Raw genomic sequence first — 16,532 nt, forward strand, 5'->3', positions numbered from 1 at the left:
GATATAAATGAACTGCACTATTAATTCTAACATTCTTTGACATATAGTCAGGTAACATTTTATTTTTTAGCTTATAAATAAACACTAAGGTATTATAAACTAATCGTTGCCACACACTTAAAATATTGAGTTGACGTTGCATGGTTTTTATTCTGGTGTACCTGCTACAACACAGTATTGACCTCATGCCTCTGTTCTGGATTACTTCCATTCTCTTAATTTGGGTTTTGTTACTTAGAAATATTACACTTGTACAATAATTTAGATGGGATGCTACAGTGGTATTGTAGACCAATATCCTTGTTTTAATGTCCAATTTTCCTTTTATCCTACTTAAGAAATTAACCTTTTTCGCCATTTTTTTATTTAAAATTTCAAAGTTAGTGTTAAATTTTAACTTGTTATCTATTATGATTCCCAGGTATTTAATTTCTTTTACTTCTTCCATATTTTGATTGTCTATATTTAGGACAGTATGTACGTTTAGTTTTTTCCCTAATACCATGAATTTACTTTTAGTTACATTTAATTTCAATTTATTTATGTTTAACCACTTAGATAATTCATTAAGTTCATTTTGTATTTTTGACAATGCATCTTCAATATTATTTGCTATAATATATAAAAGTGTGTCATCTGCAAAAAGTTTGATGGAACAGTACTTTAACCACTCGGAACATTAGAACGTCAAAAGACGTAAATATGATAATAGCGGTCAAGACATTAGTACGTCTTTTCACGTAAGCGCGCGAGATTTTACAAAAATCGATTTATTTCCATCACTAGTATACGGATTGCCATGATTTAAAAAACAGAGTATCGATAATGAATAACGCTACGCGTCTGCATTCAAAAATATCTATGGAATCTTGAGGTGCATTATCTGAGTCGATTGAATCTGTCAGCTTGTTCGTTCGTAATTTATTGCGTTTTTAAATAATTTATTAAAAATATTTTAGTTTGGACGGTTAATATTTTGAGGTGACCAATAGTTTTTAATTATATTTCTTCAATATATAAAGTGTTATTTCTTTATGATACTCAGAAAAAAGTACATTTTTCACAGCTTTGAAATAATGGTCAGCGATTTTTACATATTTTTGACGTTTTCAGAAAATGTATATTTAGAAACGCAAATATTTACGTATAACAAAACAATGCGATAGTGAATTTCATAATCTTTCCAAAACATTTTTTAGAATGAAGCTACGTTTCCCAAGACGTGAGTTATGATGCTTTTAGCAAAAGTCGTGAATAACACAAAAATTTCCGCGTTTTGACAGTTCTCAAAGGAACACATAGCATACAAATGCCTTTGTCTGAGAGGTTAAGCACTTCACTATATCATTAATATATAAAATAAATAGGAGCGGTCCCAAAACAGATCCTTGAGGAACTCCAATGTTGATTTCTTGTTCTTCAGAGATAGTATCTCCAATTTTGGTTTTTTGTTTTCTATTTTTTAAGTAATCAATAAACCACTGCAATTCATTAGCACGGATTCCTATGTCCTTCAATTTCATTATTAGTCTTTCTCTGTCTATCGTTTCAAAAGCACGTCTAAAATCAAAGAACACTGCTATTGTGATTTTCTTCTGATCCATAGCTGTTTTCCATTCATTTATCACATAATTTATTGCTGTTTCACAGGAATATTTATTTCTAAACCCAGATTGTTCTTTTACTAGGATGTTATTTTTTTCTATAAATTTACTCATCTGTTCTTTCACAATGCATTCTAGTAATTGTTCATATTTAGGCAATCCATTTATTGGTCTGAAGTCTTCGAAATTTTTAGCATTTATTATTTTGGGCACTGGTGTTATTATGGAGGTTTTCCATGACTGCGGAAAAATTCCCTTAGTCAGAGATTCATTTATTAGTGCAACTAATCTGTCTCCTATAGCTGGCAGTGCATCTTTGATTATGCTTATAGTAATTCCATCCGGCGATGATTTTGGTTTCATTGTTTTAATGATTTTCATTAAATACTCATTGTCAATTTTATTAAACCTGAAAATATTTTTATTCTCTCTTTTTTCCGATGATTGAGAAGAGGTATCTGCGACTAATGGAATACTCTTATTTATGTTTTCGACACTAAGTACAAAATTTGTGTTAAATTTTTGGGCTATTTTAAGTGCATAAACGCTGCCATGTCCTATGTCTGTCTATTAAGTTTGTACATACATATTATTTAAATGTCTATCTTTGTCGTACATTTGAACAATGTTTGAATTAAGAATTTACTTGAAACTTCAGAGCGTTAAAACATAGGAGCAACTCGATGGCCTAGTTTAATTTTTAAATTTTATTTATTTCATCAAAAAAATTACAGAATATATAATATATCATTAGTAAGTAAAATACCTATATGTAAGTTAGTAACAATAACGAACAATTAAAAAACTAATGTTACAATAATAGAACAGTTTCTAATAGAAGAAAAAGTAAATATGTATACAGGGTGTATCGGCACGTACCCGACAAACTTTAACCAGCTATTCCTTAGCACATTTGGAGTAAAAAATGTTATGTGCACTTTGCTGTCCGGTAACATTTTTTTAATAAAAAATTTAGTATTCATATTTTCACCACATGTCACTACTGTTTTATCCTTTGTCAAAGTTTGAAAACCCACCTGGCAATATTTTATTCGAGTTTCGTTGAATAATATACGTACGTATCTACATTAGCGCGCTTTTACGATCACAACGAAATGGCATGGCACCATTCGTCTCATTTTTAGCTATTATTATTTAGTGTGTATGAAAGAGCGAGGACACTTTTTGACACACTTGCTAATAACAGCTGTTGAACACAAGAAACAATGACAGTGACGGAGTGTGGATTTTTTTATCATTTTTTGTTTTTAATTGAAAAAAAATATTACCGGACAGCAAAGTGCCCATAACATTTTTTACTCTAAATGTGCTAAGGAAAAGCTGGTTAAAGTTTGTCGGGTACATGCCGATACACCCTGTATAAGAGTGTTATATAGATATGGCATAATATACTATATTTTAATAACCTGCCTCACTAGGTGAACCTGTGTTGAGGCAGATTTTTTAGTTAATTATTTCTCGCATTTTGTCTATGGTTTACTTATAAATGTTTAATATAGGTTCCTATACAGCAATACATTACTTTAGGTTACATTTTAGTACAGTTACAGTTATAGTAAGCTCCCCGGTATGAGTATAGGGCTTTATGCAAGGAATTTTAGCTGGTGTCGCCAAACTGCGATTCCACTCTATTTGTTGATGTTGCTGGAATAAGCCCTAAGCAACACGCAGAACTATGCTAGTTGCAATGTTATATGGGACAATTCATTTTAATGCATCCACTAAGCTCGGTAGACAGTATTCTTCACTGTTTAAATCTGGGCTTCTGTAACATAAGAAAATCCCAGATTGGATTATAGGATAAAAAGGAAGCCACCCGTCGCAGTTGGGGCCAGTCTTCCAGATTCTGGATGCACTCGAAATATGAATAATAAGTTACATTCACAATAATTTATTCCACGATTGTGGTTATGTTAGAGATCAATCCTCCTTGCCTGATAGTTTAATTTTGAATTTACACTGAGCTCTCAAACTCCAACGGCTCGGAGGGCTTTGAAGCAGAGAATGGACGGTTATCTCGAGAGTATTTCCTCCTGGGGTAAAAATAATCTCGTCGAATTTAATGTTTCAAAGACCCAATCCTGTCTGATTACGTCTAAAAGGGATCCAAATGATAATCTAGTCTCCTTCAACGGAAGCAATCTTCCGAACAGGCCTTCCATTGATATGCTTGGTGTATCTATAAGTGACCAGCTCAGGTACGGGGGCTCCATCGAAGCCAGAGTAAAGTTGGCCTCTCAGAAGCTGGGCGTACTGTACAGGGCCCGCAGATACTTTAATAGTACACAACTGCTCACCCTGTACAAATCGCAAGTGCGCCCTACTGTTGAATTTGGCAGCCATCTCTGGTCCGGAGCCCCAAAACACCTGAAAAAAACCCTTGACTCTGTGCAAAAACGGGCGGTCCGTTTGATAGATTCCCCAATCTTAACAAACGGACTGCAATCTTTAGAGCACAGGCGTCAGGTAGGTATGCTGTCCTTATTCTATCGGTATTACAATGGAAGATGCTCTGAGGAACTAGCGTCATTGATCCCTTCGGCACCGGTGCGTAGTCGGGATACACGCCAAACGCGCGCCCAACATTTGTACACGGTTGACATTTGTCACATGAGAACGGGTCGCTTCTACGATTCGTTCTTAGGTTCAACAGTTCTGCTGTGGAACGAACTGCCGGCCTCTGTGTTTCCTCCCTCCTACAACATGGGACTCTTCAAAACCCATGTTCACTCCTTCCTCTCCACAACAAGACCCCCCACACAACATCCCCAAAGATGACATAGGCCCTGAGGGAAATTATTTTCTTCAGGGCCTCCTGTGTGGAGTTAATATAAAAATAAAAAATAAAATCACTTTATTGACATCTTGCAACAACATCCGGTCAAGGTGACATTTTTGTTATAGGTACATTGGTTAGGTAAGACATTATAAGCAGGATTTGAGATTTCCTATCCATCAAGTCTTTGCGAATGCATATCTACCGATCCCATATATATTGCGTGAACCACAGCAAGCGTCCGACGATGGTCTTTTTGATTGACCATCATGTCATTGTTCAAGACAGAGAAGAGCAATAAGCAGTATTTCTGTAATAGTTAACATATTGACGTTTCAAAGTTTGCAACAAGTGTTGTTTTAAAACGCATCAGGAAGCGCTTGCTTTAACTCCTAAGGACCCAGGAGCAACAGCATTACTTCGACCCTTTCTTTGCGCAATTTATTTCATGATTACTATTTATTTATACTGGGTTTTTACAGACAATCTCACTTACGTGAGAACAATCCAGTTATAAAAACTCAGTTAACATACAAAGACACATTAATTTTCATATACCTAAATAAAGATTAAAATATAAAACAAATAAAAATTCAAAATTAAAAATATATATTAAATACAAATATTACAGACAAGTAAGAGACGCAAGTAATACATAATATAATCAGTGCAACATATTATTTAACAATAGCAGAATTTTTTTCTGAATCTATATAAATTATCGACAAAAATATCTACTTCAGCACACTCAATCTTATTGTACAGTCGACACATTTGGGTCAGAGGGCTAAAATAGGCGATATTATTTTTGAAAATATTCAGGTGAAAAATGCTATGGTGTCTTAAACAATGGGAATTGGGGACATTTATTTCAATATTGCTAAGACATAATGAGGTATCAAGATGGCCGTGGATAATTTTATGCAAACATATTAGGTCACTCAATTGCCTTCTTATTTTAAGTGAAAGAAAAAGCAGGGGGCCAAGATTTGACCCCTGTGGTACTCCAGAAGTTGCAACTATAGGGGATGATTTGTATCCGTTAATAAGCACTAGTTGTGTTCTATTATATAAGTATGATTTAATAAGTCCATACTAACTAGTTAACCATCATGCTGCCATTAGCGTGTCTATCCATAAGTATGGCAGAGGTGAGTATTAACGGTGAATTAATTGAGGGCTATAATGTAGCAAGCTCACCTCAAACAAAGAAATCACATTTACAAATGTACATAACGAAAGACAACGAGTTATATTGAAAATAAACAAATATCCCTGATCTGGGTACGACGAAGGGTGGCAAGCGACGGGACTAGCAAGGAAAGGGGCGAAAGCACCACTTACAGGATCCGAGCCGAGTGGCAGCTTGCCATACCCAACTACATATTGAAAGATTGGTCGAATCCCAACACTAGAAGGAATGTGAGAGGGCACCCGGATTGAGACAGTCCAGTAAAGGGGCCAGACGCTAGACTAATAAGGCAACTACTCTATATGGACAGTGCACTCTCTGAAGGAACTGGTAGGACTACTAACGGGACACTGCCACCTCAGGAGACACATGCAGTTGTCGGAAGTGTAAAACAAACGGAAGACACATTGTGAAACCAACAAATCTTAGTTGTACACACTTAAATATGATAATAATATCATATTGTTTCTTTCACGTTTGTCACGGTTTAAAGAGCAAACTCAGCGTAAAGATTAGATGCTTATAATGTATTTATTTATTTTCCAGGCTGGCGGAGATCATAGAAGCAGAGACGGAGAACTTCATGAAAAAGGATCCGGATCCCTTCGATGAGCGCCACCCCTCCCGCACTGATCCCTCGTGTGCCCTCGGCCATGCACTCAAGGTCATGTTCAAGAAGGACAACTTCATGACAAAGGTACACTCCGAGTTACAGCTTTCTACGACCTGTCAATAATAATAATAATAATAATAATTGGATAATTTGTAGAGCGCCGTTTTTGTGAAAAATCACCTCAAGGGCGCTGTACAATTTATTTCCTAGGATCTACATTTGTTATTTAGAAATGATACCAAAACATACTTACCTGGCAAGTCACTTCCAACAAACACACTTATATTAAAAAGTTTATGCTTATAAAAGATAGAACTGCACGCAGAGGACACTATATCAAAAAACACTGGTCGTCGCATGATCTTAAGTCTGCTATAGTTTTTATTTTAATTTAAATGTATTTTAACTGTCTTAAAAGCCTACAAATTGTTAGTTGTTATCATTTTTATTTATTTATTTTTAATTATTATTTTTATTTATTTTATTTTATTTTTAGTATTTTTTACATTTTGTTAATTTAAATTTAAATTTAAATTGCCGTCAACTGTGAAAGTGGAGGTTTCTGAAATTATGGATACGACTGTCTGAAAAGGTGCGTTTTAAGTTTAGACCTAAATTCTGTCGAGTCTGCGATCATTCTCAAATCATGTGGCAGTCCATTCCAGGCTTTAGGTCCTGACACGGCAAAAGCACGCTCACCGAACTTAGTATCTGGTGTGCGCTTTGGTTCCTTCAACCTTCCGATAGCTGATGACGTTGCTGACCTAAGGGTTGACTGTCGGGAGTTGGAATCTTCTGGAATTACAGAGTTACACTTATTATTATACACAACAAGTTTCAGCCTTCTACGACCTGTCGTTGCAGAGTTACACTATTATTATACACATTCAACTTTCTACAACTTATCGTAGAGTTACATCTGTTATTATACGTATCAAGTTTCAACTTTCTACAAACTGTCATTGCATAGTTAATCTCATCACTATACACACCAAGTTTCAGCTTTCTACGACTTGTAGTTACATAGTTACTTTTATTATTACACAGTTCCCTGTTTAAGCTTTCTATGACCTGTAGTTACAACGTTTCACTCATCATCATATAGTCCAAGTTTCAGCTTTCTATCACCTGTCGTTCCAGAGTTACAATTATTATTACACAGTTTGAAATTTAATCTTTCTATGACCTGTAGTTACAGCGTTTCACTCATCACTATATAGTCCATGTTTCAGCTTTCTATCACATGTTGTTCCAGAAATACATTTATTATTACACAGTTTAAAATTTAATCTTTCTATGACCTGTAGTTACAGAGTTACATACACTATTACACAGGTCATAATTGACAAAAAAACAAAATGGCGTTGATTGACCGTTAGAATTTCTGTGAAACATTCCGCTTAGACCTAACTGACACTACTTACACTTAACTGGTAAGTTGATGAATGCGTCAGGTTCTCATTCTAGACGTAGTGGGTTCAATTCCGCTTATAATGTTATGTAAGGATCATAGTAAGGATTTCCTACGATTTAAAAAGTATTCACACATCAAAAATTCTGTACACATCTCTCGTTTGAAGCATTCTAGAATATAACTCTACAATTGGTCGCCTGTCTTTAATAATCATATTAACGTCATTGAAAGAGTCCAAGGCAAATTCTGTACACATCTCTCATTTGAAGAAACGGAAAACAGTCAAAATCTTATGAAAACGTGAATTTAAATATTTTTTTTTTGTCGAATACAAGAAACAATGTCGAACAAACGCATGTCTTATCTTGTCGGCCGCCGGCCGAGTTAACTGAGTTGTAGCGTACAAATAGTGATGTCGGCTGGCACCTGACATATGAGTGGTAATGAGATCACTGCATAACAGGTTTCTTGTTGTTGTTCCTTATTTATTTCTTTTAATAACTGTACTAGTGTATTAATTTTTCCTTTCTTTCCATATTGTCCTATGACTATATATTGTCAATACTTTCATGTTTGTAAATGGGACTTGTCCCGTTAATTCTAAATAAATAAATATAATGATGGTAGTAGGAGATTAATGTTGTAAGGTTTTTTTTTATATTTTTTATATTAACTCCACACAGGAGGCCCTGAAGAAAATAATTTCCCTCAGGGCCTATGTCATCTTTGGGGATGCTGTGTGGAGGGTCTTTTTGTGGAGAGGAAGGAGTGAACATGGGTCTTGAAGAGTCCCATGTTGTAGGAGGGAGGAAACACAGAGGCCGGCAGTTCGTTCCACAGCCGAGCTGTTGAACCTAAGAACGAATCGTAGAAGCGACCCGTTCTCATGTGACAAATGTCAACCGTGTACAAATGTTGGGCGCGCGTTTGGCGTGTATCCCGACTACTCACCGGTGCCGAAGGGATCAATGACGCTAGTTCCTCAGAGCATCTTCCATTGTAATACCGATAGAACAAGGACAGCATACCTACCTGACGCCTGTGCTCTAAAGATTGCAGTCCGTTTGTTAAGATTAGGGAATCTATCAAACGGACCGCCCGTTTCTGCACAGAGTCAAGAGTTTTTTTCAGGTATTTTGGGGCTCCGGACCAGAGATGGCTGCCAAATTCGACAGTAGGGCGCACTTGCGATTTGTACAGGGTCAGCAGTTGTGTACTATTAAAGTATCTGCGGGCCCTGTACAGTACGCCCAGCTTCTGAGAGGCCAACTTTACTCTGGCTCCGATGGAGCCCCCGTACCTGAGCTGGTCACTTATAGTTACACCAAGCATATCAATGGAAGGCCTGTTCGGAAGATTGCTTCTGTTGAAGGAGACTAGATTATCATTTGGATCCCTTTTAGACGTAATCAGACAGGATTGGGTCTTTGAAACAAGGTTATTGGTAAACCGGAAATGTTTGTTTTGCTAAAAAATATATATTATCAATACAATGTTTTTTACATTCCAGTTGGTGAACGATTACGTCCGCGACACTTACTACAGTCGCCTGAACATCAGCGGGCGGGACGTTCGCAAGTTGAACATCGCCGCCTGCCGTCTTACGCTCGATCTGATGCCCGGACTTGAGATGTCCGTCGTGTTCCAGGTGAATAAATGAATCATATATATTTTTTGTTCTTTGTGACCCAATAATCGCTGACTTTATGCCATAATCGCATTTAAAAAACTGTATGGAAGGCTTTTTTGAGCATTTATTGAAAATCTAATTGAGTATTGGATCATTGTAAGGTAGGTCTGTAGGTCCCAAAGACTGTTGCGATGAGCTGGACATATTGCAGTTGACATCATCATGCTACAAGCTTCTAGGGTTTGTAATAAGATCTCGGAAACAGTTTATAATCCCAAAACAATGATGGCTATATATAACTGCATTGTAAGGTCTAAAATTGAATACGCCTCAGCTGTATGGGCCTCATACCAGCAAACATACATTTGAGAAATTAGAACAGATTCTGTAAAAGTTACTTAGATACCTGATAATGCTCTAACAATGTCTCCAATCGAGGACGGTAAAACATTATACATTATTGAATAGATATGGGCTATAATAAGTTATTTGTACCATACAACTACAGACATGGACGGCACCGTGATCTGACAGACGTACTGACTCGGCATAGCATGACACGAGGTACGGCGCTAAGGGGCATGTAAATGCCATACGTTACGCATTATAATATTATTTTATTTTAATAATAATGTATGTAATGTAACACGTGTATTGTAAATGGTTACAGTCTGTGATGCACAAAGAAAAAATGAATGTCAGAGAGAACAATGGCCAGAGTTGGACCGAGGAAGATGTGGACAGAGTGTGTGGAAAAGGATTGGAGCAGGACTGGGAGTAGCCATTGACCGCAGCCAATGGGAAACATTTGTGGAGGAGGTCAAATTCCACCCACAGATGTATTTCAATGGTGATGGGGTTACCACACCATAAATACACGCCATATAACTATATTATATATTTGTGTCACGTTGGACTATTGTTTCTTTTATCTGCACAGACTAACTGAGACACAGCAACACGTGACGGGGTACAGCTAGTTCTGAGAATCAATGTTTTTTGTCGACATAAACATATTTTTCGATAGTCAAAATATATTTTCACTCGAATTCCTTATTGTGGTACATACATTGTGAGACTGACGGGAGGTGGGAAAGAGGAAGGTTGCCAAATATGTCTAATGTCATTTCAAGCAATGTTTCCTTTCTGAATGATACTTTTCCAACCACCATCCATACATAACATTATTATATACGGTGGGTGGGTGGTGGGGGAGTTATACAAATTACGTTATCGGCAGTTTGAAGGTGTGTAACATTTTTAAATAGAATTTTTTTTTAGTTAAATTAAGAATTTCTTTTACAGTAAATTAAATTAATAAAACATTTTCGAGAAAAAGCACAATATAAAGTGTTTAGAAAAATGTATTAATATTTAGTAGAAGTTCCCTCGGCGTCAGTTACAGCTTGCACATTGTTTGTTGCGCTCTATTGGATTCTGACAGTAATAGTGACTGGCTTCATTTATAATTTTTGTCCTTCACACTACAGACTAGCGTAACTCCTTTGTACATTTTCTCCTGCTTTCCAGGCACGTTTTTCGCATATTTGGAACATGCCCACCTTCCCTGTAGACATTATCAATTAATTATTCATAATAATCTTAAAATAAGAAGAAGAAAAATTGTTAACCTGGTCAACCAGCTGTCGCATATGTGATCCATTGACAGCTATCCCCTTAAGAGGGTGTCGTAACACGCTGCGTGCTTGGATAGGTGGCGTTGAACAAACCAACATTGTAAAGGTTAATGCATAATGAACTGTTTGTTTGTTTGTTTAGGATAATGAGGGATTGATTCACCGCCTGTATGGATGGGCAGAGAATTCGGTGGAGCCACTGCAGACATATGCCACCGGACTGCTCGCCGCCGCCATGGAGGTGCAGGACATCGCCGCACAGTTCAGGTAAGTGACGTTCAAAAGATTTGTTATGTTCGCCAAGTCACAGGGTTTGCCATGTCACAATGGTGGACACATTTGCCAAATCACAAGTCATGTTGGCCGCGTTAGCCGTGTTTGCCATGTCACATTGATAACCGTGCTTGCCAAGTACCAATTTTGGTGTTGTTTAACGTGTTCGCCATGTTTGCCAAGTTCACAGTGTTAACCATGTTGGCCAAGCTCACTTTGTTTATCATTTTGACCATGTTATTCATCATGTTCGCCGTGTTGACCAAGCTTACTTTGCTCATCATTTTGACCATGTTATTCATCATGTTCGCCGTGTTGACCAAGCTTACTTTGCTCATCATTTTGACCATGTTATTCATCATGTTCTCATTGTTAGCCATTTTCGCTGTGTTTAGCATACATGAGAAACCCTTTTTTGTCTGTCAGTCCTGTAATTCTCAGTGTAGTACACGGTATGGTTGATTGATTGAGTGTGTTGTGTATTGGCAGGGAGCAGAATGCTAAGCTGGTACCGTTGATGCTGCAGCGCCTGCACAAGCTGCGGCGACGCGGACAGGAGGCCGCGCAGCCGCCCGCCCAGCAGCAGGCCGCCGCCACCAGACACTTCGCAAGATTCGCGCCAACACCGCACCAGCCGCAGCAAGAGGAGGGCACGCGAAAACGACGTGAGTCATAACTAATTTATTTCTACGTGAGCCTTTTCGCCTCTGGCTTTGGACATATACACAGATTTGTAATACTTTTAGTGAAATTGATGAAACATTTTGAAATATCAAAATTATTTATCAAATAGATAATTTAACAATTTTTTGGCCTCTGGTTAAAAGTTCTTTTTAGTAAATATTTTATACCTAAGTGAAATACCAGCATTCACTTTGCTTGTATTGGCTTTGGCTGTTTGGTTGTGCATAGTGACCAGATCTGAACAGCTAGGTGCTTCCCAATCTTCCTCTACTTATCTCTTTTCCCTCAGTTTCGCAACTTAGTCTAATTGGGGAATTGGGACTCGTGTGGTAATCACTTCTAAATATAGATCCCAAAACGTAAATGTAGTCTACTTCTAGCTGCTAATATATTATTACCTGTGTTTTTTTTGCGTAGTGCGATACAGCGACGGGGGAGGGGCGAATGCCAGCGACGAAGAAGCTGGAGGTACACCGTCCAAACAACCAGCGCCAAACGATAATAGCTTCAACACAACTGCTTCCAGTAAGTACACATGATGTGTCTACACTTATCACACTGAAGAAGCGAAGCTAGCAGTCCACAATGGAGTGCTGATACCAACTCTGATGTATGGCAGTGATGCATGGAACTGGCAGAGGAAGGATGAAGTTAGACCGAATGCTGTTGAAATGAGTTCCCTGAGGCATACGTTAAAATTACTAACCAGGTTTTCAGGTTACGAATAACCTGATAATATTTATTTATATCATCATAGTGGGTGCATGTTGCTTGTGCAATGATGGAGGACTTATCTAGCAGAGGCTTGAACTCTCAACGCCCAGTGGAAACCAGATGCATTGGATATAAACCGGTTGTTTGATTGAATTGATTACAGGTCCCCTGGCCGAGGGCATGATGTCCCCCCCTCGAGGAATCCCCCTGCCCCCCACCACCAAGATCCATCTCCCACCCCCCCCAGACACGGCTTCCAACAGCTCCTGGGCAGAGATGGAGACATATGTTATAGGTATTTAATTATTTATTTAGAATTAACGGCATAAGCGCCATTTACACACATGAAAGTTATTGAAAGTCATAAGACAATATGGAAAGAAAGGAAAAATTATACAGTAGAACCTCGTTAATTCGAAATCCACGGGACATAAAAAATCGAATTTCGAATTAACGAATTCCCACGTAAATCGAAATTTTGAGAAAAAAATAAAAATAAAGATGCCGAAAATAGAATTTCTCGGTCGCCCCTTCAAATACAGGTAGTATCTTAGGAGTAAATTCGTATTAATACAAAATATTCTTTATTTTTGCGGCCGATTACTGTCGCGGCCGGCAGTTTAAATTCAGATATTCAATTGAAATTTGTAAAAATGCGATGTGTTAACTCGTAAATCAAATTTTCGCAGCCGACCCTTCCATATTTGATCATTTCCTACGTTTGATCTAAATTCGTAAAAATATATTATATTTCCGCGTAAATCGAATTTTCTCGGCAGATTTTCGTCGTGGTCGGCCTTTTAAATTCAGATATTTGAAGTTAATTCGTAAAAATACGTCATATTTCCGAGTGAATCGAATTTTTTCGGCCGATTTCCGTTGGGCCGGATTTTTCAACTCAGATATTCGAAGTAAATTTAATAAAAATACGATATATTTCTGCGTAAATTGAAATTTCGAATGATTTCCGTCACGGCGGACCCTTTAAAATTCAGATATTCTAAATAAATGCGATATATTTACACGTAAATCGAACTATCGCGGCCGAGTTTCGTCGCCGCGGACCCTTTAAATTTAGATAATTGGTGTAAATTCGTAAAATTACGACATATTTCTGTGTAAAACGTATTTTTTCAGCCCTTCGAACTCAAAAATCATTTTGTATGAAAAAAATTTTCTTTGGATATTTTTTTGGCGAAAATTTAGAATTAAGCGTTTTTTTGAATTATCGGGGTTTGAATTAACTGGGTTCTACTGTATAAGTTAACAAGAAAAAAATAATACGCACTAGTATAGAGTTCAAATCCTTTCTTACATATTGTGATAAATTATAGTTATCTAAACATGAATATTTCCCCATCCTCAAAACAAATTCTAACGTTCAAATCACGTTCGAGCGCCATTTCTGTTAAACGGGTGGTAAATGTGAATGCAACCCGCATAGGGTTCAACCAACACTAGCAAAATAGTACAGCGGGTAATCGTGAGTGGAGCGTATGCTGTGCGCACGAACTAGACTCACTAGTATCTCCATGTACGAACGGCCTTAACCACTCAGAACATTAGAACGTCAAAAGACGTAAATATGATAATAGGGGTCAAGACATTAGAACGTCTTTTCACGTAAACGCGCGAGATTTTACAAAAATCGATTTATTTCCATCACTAGTATACGGATTGCCATGATTTAAAAAACAGAGTATCGATAATGAATAACGCTACGCGTCTGTATTCAACAATATCTATGGAACGTAGAACTGCATTATCTAAGCCGATTGAATCTGTCATCTTGTTTGTTCATAATTTATTGCGTTTCTAAATAATTTATTAAAAATATTTTAGTTTGGACGGTTAATATTTTGAGGTGACTAATAGTTTTTAATTATATTTCTTCAATTTATAAAGTGTTATTTCTTTATGATACTCAGAAAAAAGTTCATTTTTCACGGCTTTGAAATATTGGTTATCGATTCTTACATATTTTTGACGTTTTCATAAAATATATATTTAGAAACGCAAATATTTACTTATAACAACACAATTCGATAGTGGATTTCATAATCTTTCCAAAACATTTTTTAGAATGAGGCTACGTTTCCCAAGACGTGAGTTATGATGCTTTTAGCAAAACTCGTAAATAACACAAAAATTATCACGTTTTGACAGTTCTCAAAGGAACACATAGTATATAAATGTCTTTGTCTGAGAGGTTAATGTGAAAATATATTATTTGTGTGGTCTGTTCAAATATCAAAAAATCAAAATGGCGCTGATGGTTGATTGTGATGGTGTTTTATATACCTCAAGCTCAATAATGAATTATTATTTTATTTTTGTTTTTTGCAGGAAATATTCAAATTCATCCCCCAACAGATGCTACTAGACAAATGCTGATACTGCGATATCTCACCCCCATGGGGGAGTACCAGGAGGTGTGTATCTCTTACATTCTTTATACACCTTCAGGCCTCTGGCATATTCTGTTAGAAGGTCAGAGTGTTTCCGCTTTGAAAACTAAAAACTTTGATAAAATACGCTTTCAAATGTTATTATTAGAAATGAACATATAATTTATTATTAGAAAAGAACATATAATTCATTATTAGAAATGAACATATAATCCATTATTAGATAATGAACATATAATTTATTATTTTACAAGCAATAATTATTCGCCTGAAACACTCATCCACATTGAAAAATCTCCTGATAAAAGATACATGACGCCAACGGGACTTGAACCCGTGTCCTTTCGATTTCCGGTCGACAGCTCTGACCACTGAGCTATGGCGGCTTATCTCTTACCCGCGAAATAATTCAATATATACTAGTGTTTCATTCAACAATTACTGCTTGTTACATTTTTTCACCTGAAAACAACCAACTTTATTTTATATGAGAAAGGCATTGTGAGTGCCAACTCTCTCATTAGATGGCGTCGAGACAAATTGTCTACATTTTTTAATGAAAATACTAGAACGTCAAATATTAATTTTTTTTTTTTTTGTAAACTAATGTATCTTTTATCAGGAGATTTTTCAATGTGGATGAGTGTTTCAGGCTAATAATTATTGCTTATAAAATAAATTTTACCCTTTGTGCTATGCATAAAAAATCTTGTCTTAAAAACATTAGTTTACAAAAAAAATAGTAATATAATTTATTATTAAAAATAAATGTATAATTCATTATTAGAAATGAACATATAATTTATTATTAGAAATGAACATTTAATTTTTAAATATTAAAATTTTGATTGCAAATATAAAAAATATTAAATTCGCTCACTTTACATTCCTTTAAAAAAATATATATAAAAACACACATTTTGTTAGACAAATGTATTACAAAAGTTACTATCACCTCACTCTTTTGTTGTTACTTACAAAAGTAATTAATAAAACCACAAAGTCTCCATAAGTTTTTTCTTCTTCCTTCTTTTTACTTTCTTTTTTTTCTTTCTTTCAAATTGCGGTCGGTACCTTTGGTTTCATAAAGGTGCACACTTCTAGATTTGGATATAAAGCGTGGTGTTTTCTTTTTCTAATGCCGTTTAGATGACAGTAAGGGAGATATAACAAAAGCGTACCAATTAGCCTGAAGGATCTATTTAAATCTATTTCCATTTAAAAGTGTAGGGTAAATTATAGGGAGTTTACATCTCCCGAAAATAATGACAACATTACTTTTACCTACATTCATGTGAGACTGGTATCACTGTAAACCTGCGCGGCAAATATTTCATTCTCTCTCCAGTGGTCTAGCCGCCGGTTTAGCCCTAAATCTCCTCTTAACGCACGCGATCTGTTTTCTTCATAAAATTATTGTAACGTGAGTTTTGTTAAAATAAAAACTAAATTGAAAATATCCAAATTCTCATTATTACACACTGAAAGTAATCACGCAATCTTGGATTCTGCGGATTGGAGAACCACAGAATCATTCAGCCAACAACCCATTTAAATTGGCCATAA

The 16,532-nt window shown here is 36.3% G+C and overlaps 1 protein-coding gene across 1 annotated transcript in view; it reads left to right on the forward strand.

The window, feature by feature from the left end:
- The window catches only part of mahj (LisH and WD40 domain-containing protein mahjong), a 70,610-nt gene that overhangs the window by 4,031 nt on the left and 50,047 nt on the right, over window positions 1-16,532 (forward strand). The window contains exons 2-8 of the mRNA XM_089643655.1: window positions 6,140-6,290; window positions 9,131-9,268; window positions 11,030-11,154; window positions 11,650-11,825; window positions 12,262-12,369; window positions 12,722-12,853; window positions 14,905-14,990. Coding sequence (XP_089499781.1) covers window positions 6,140-6,290; window positions 9,131-9,268; window positions 11,030-11,154; window positions 11,650-11,825; window positions 12,262-12,369; window positions 12,722-12,853; window positions 14,905-14,990 — 916 coding nt within the window. The remainder of the gene's footprint in view (window positions 1-6,139; window positions 6,291-9,130; window positions 9,269-11,029; window positions 11,155-11,649; window positions 11,826-12,261; window positions 12,370-12,721; window positions 12,854-14,904; window positions 14,991-16,532) is intronic.

This window comes from Hesperophylax consimilis, chromosome 20, assembly GCF_061612785.1.
Source record: "Hesperophylax consimilis isolate HC1 chromosome 20, BYU_Hcon_1.0, whole genome shotgun sequence".
Taxonomy (NCBI): Eukaryota; Metazoa; Arthropoda; class Insecta; order Trichoptera; family Limnephilidae; genus Hesperophylax; species Hesperophylax consimilis.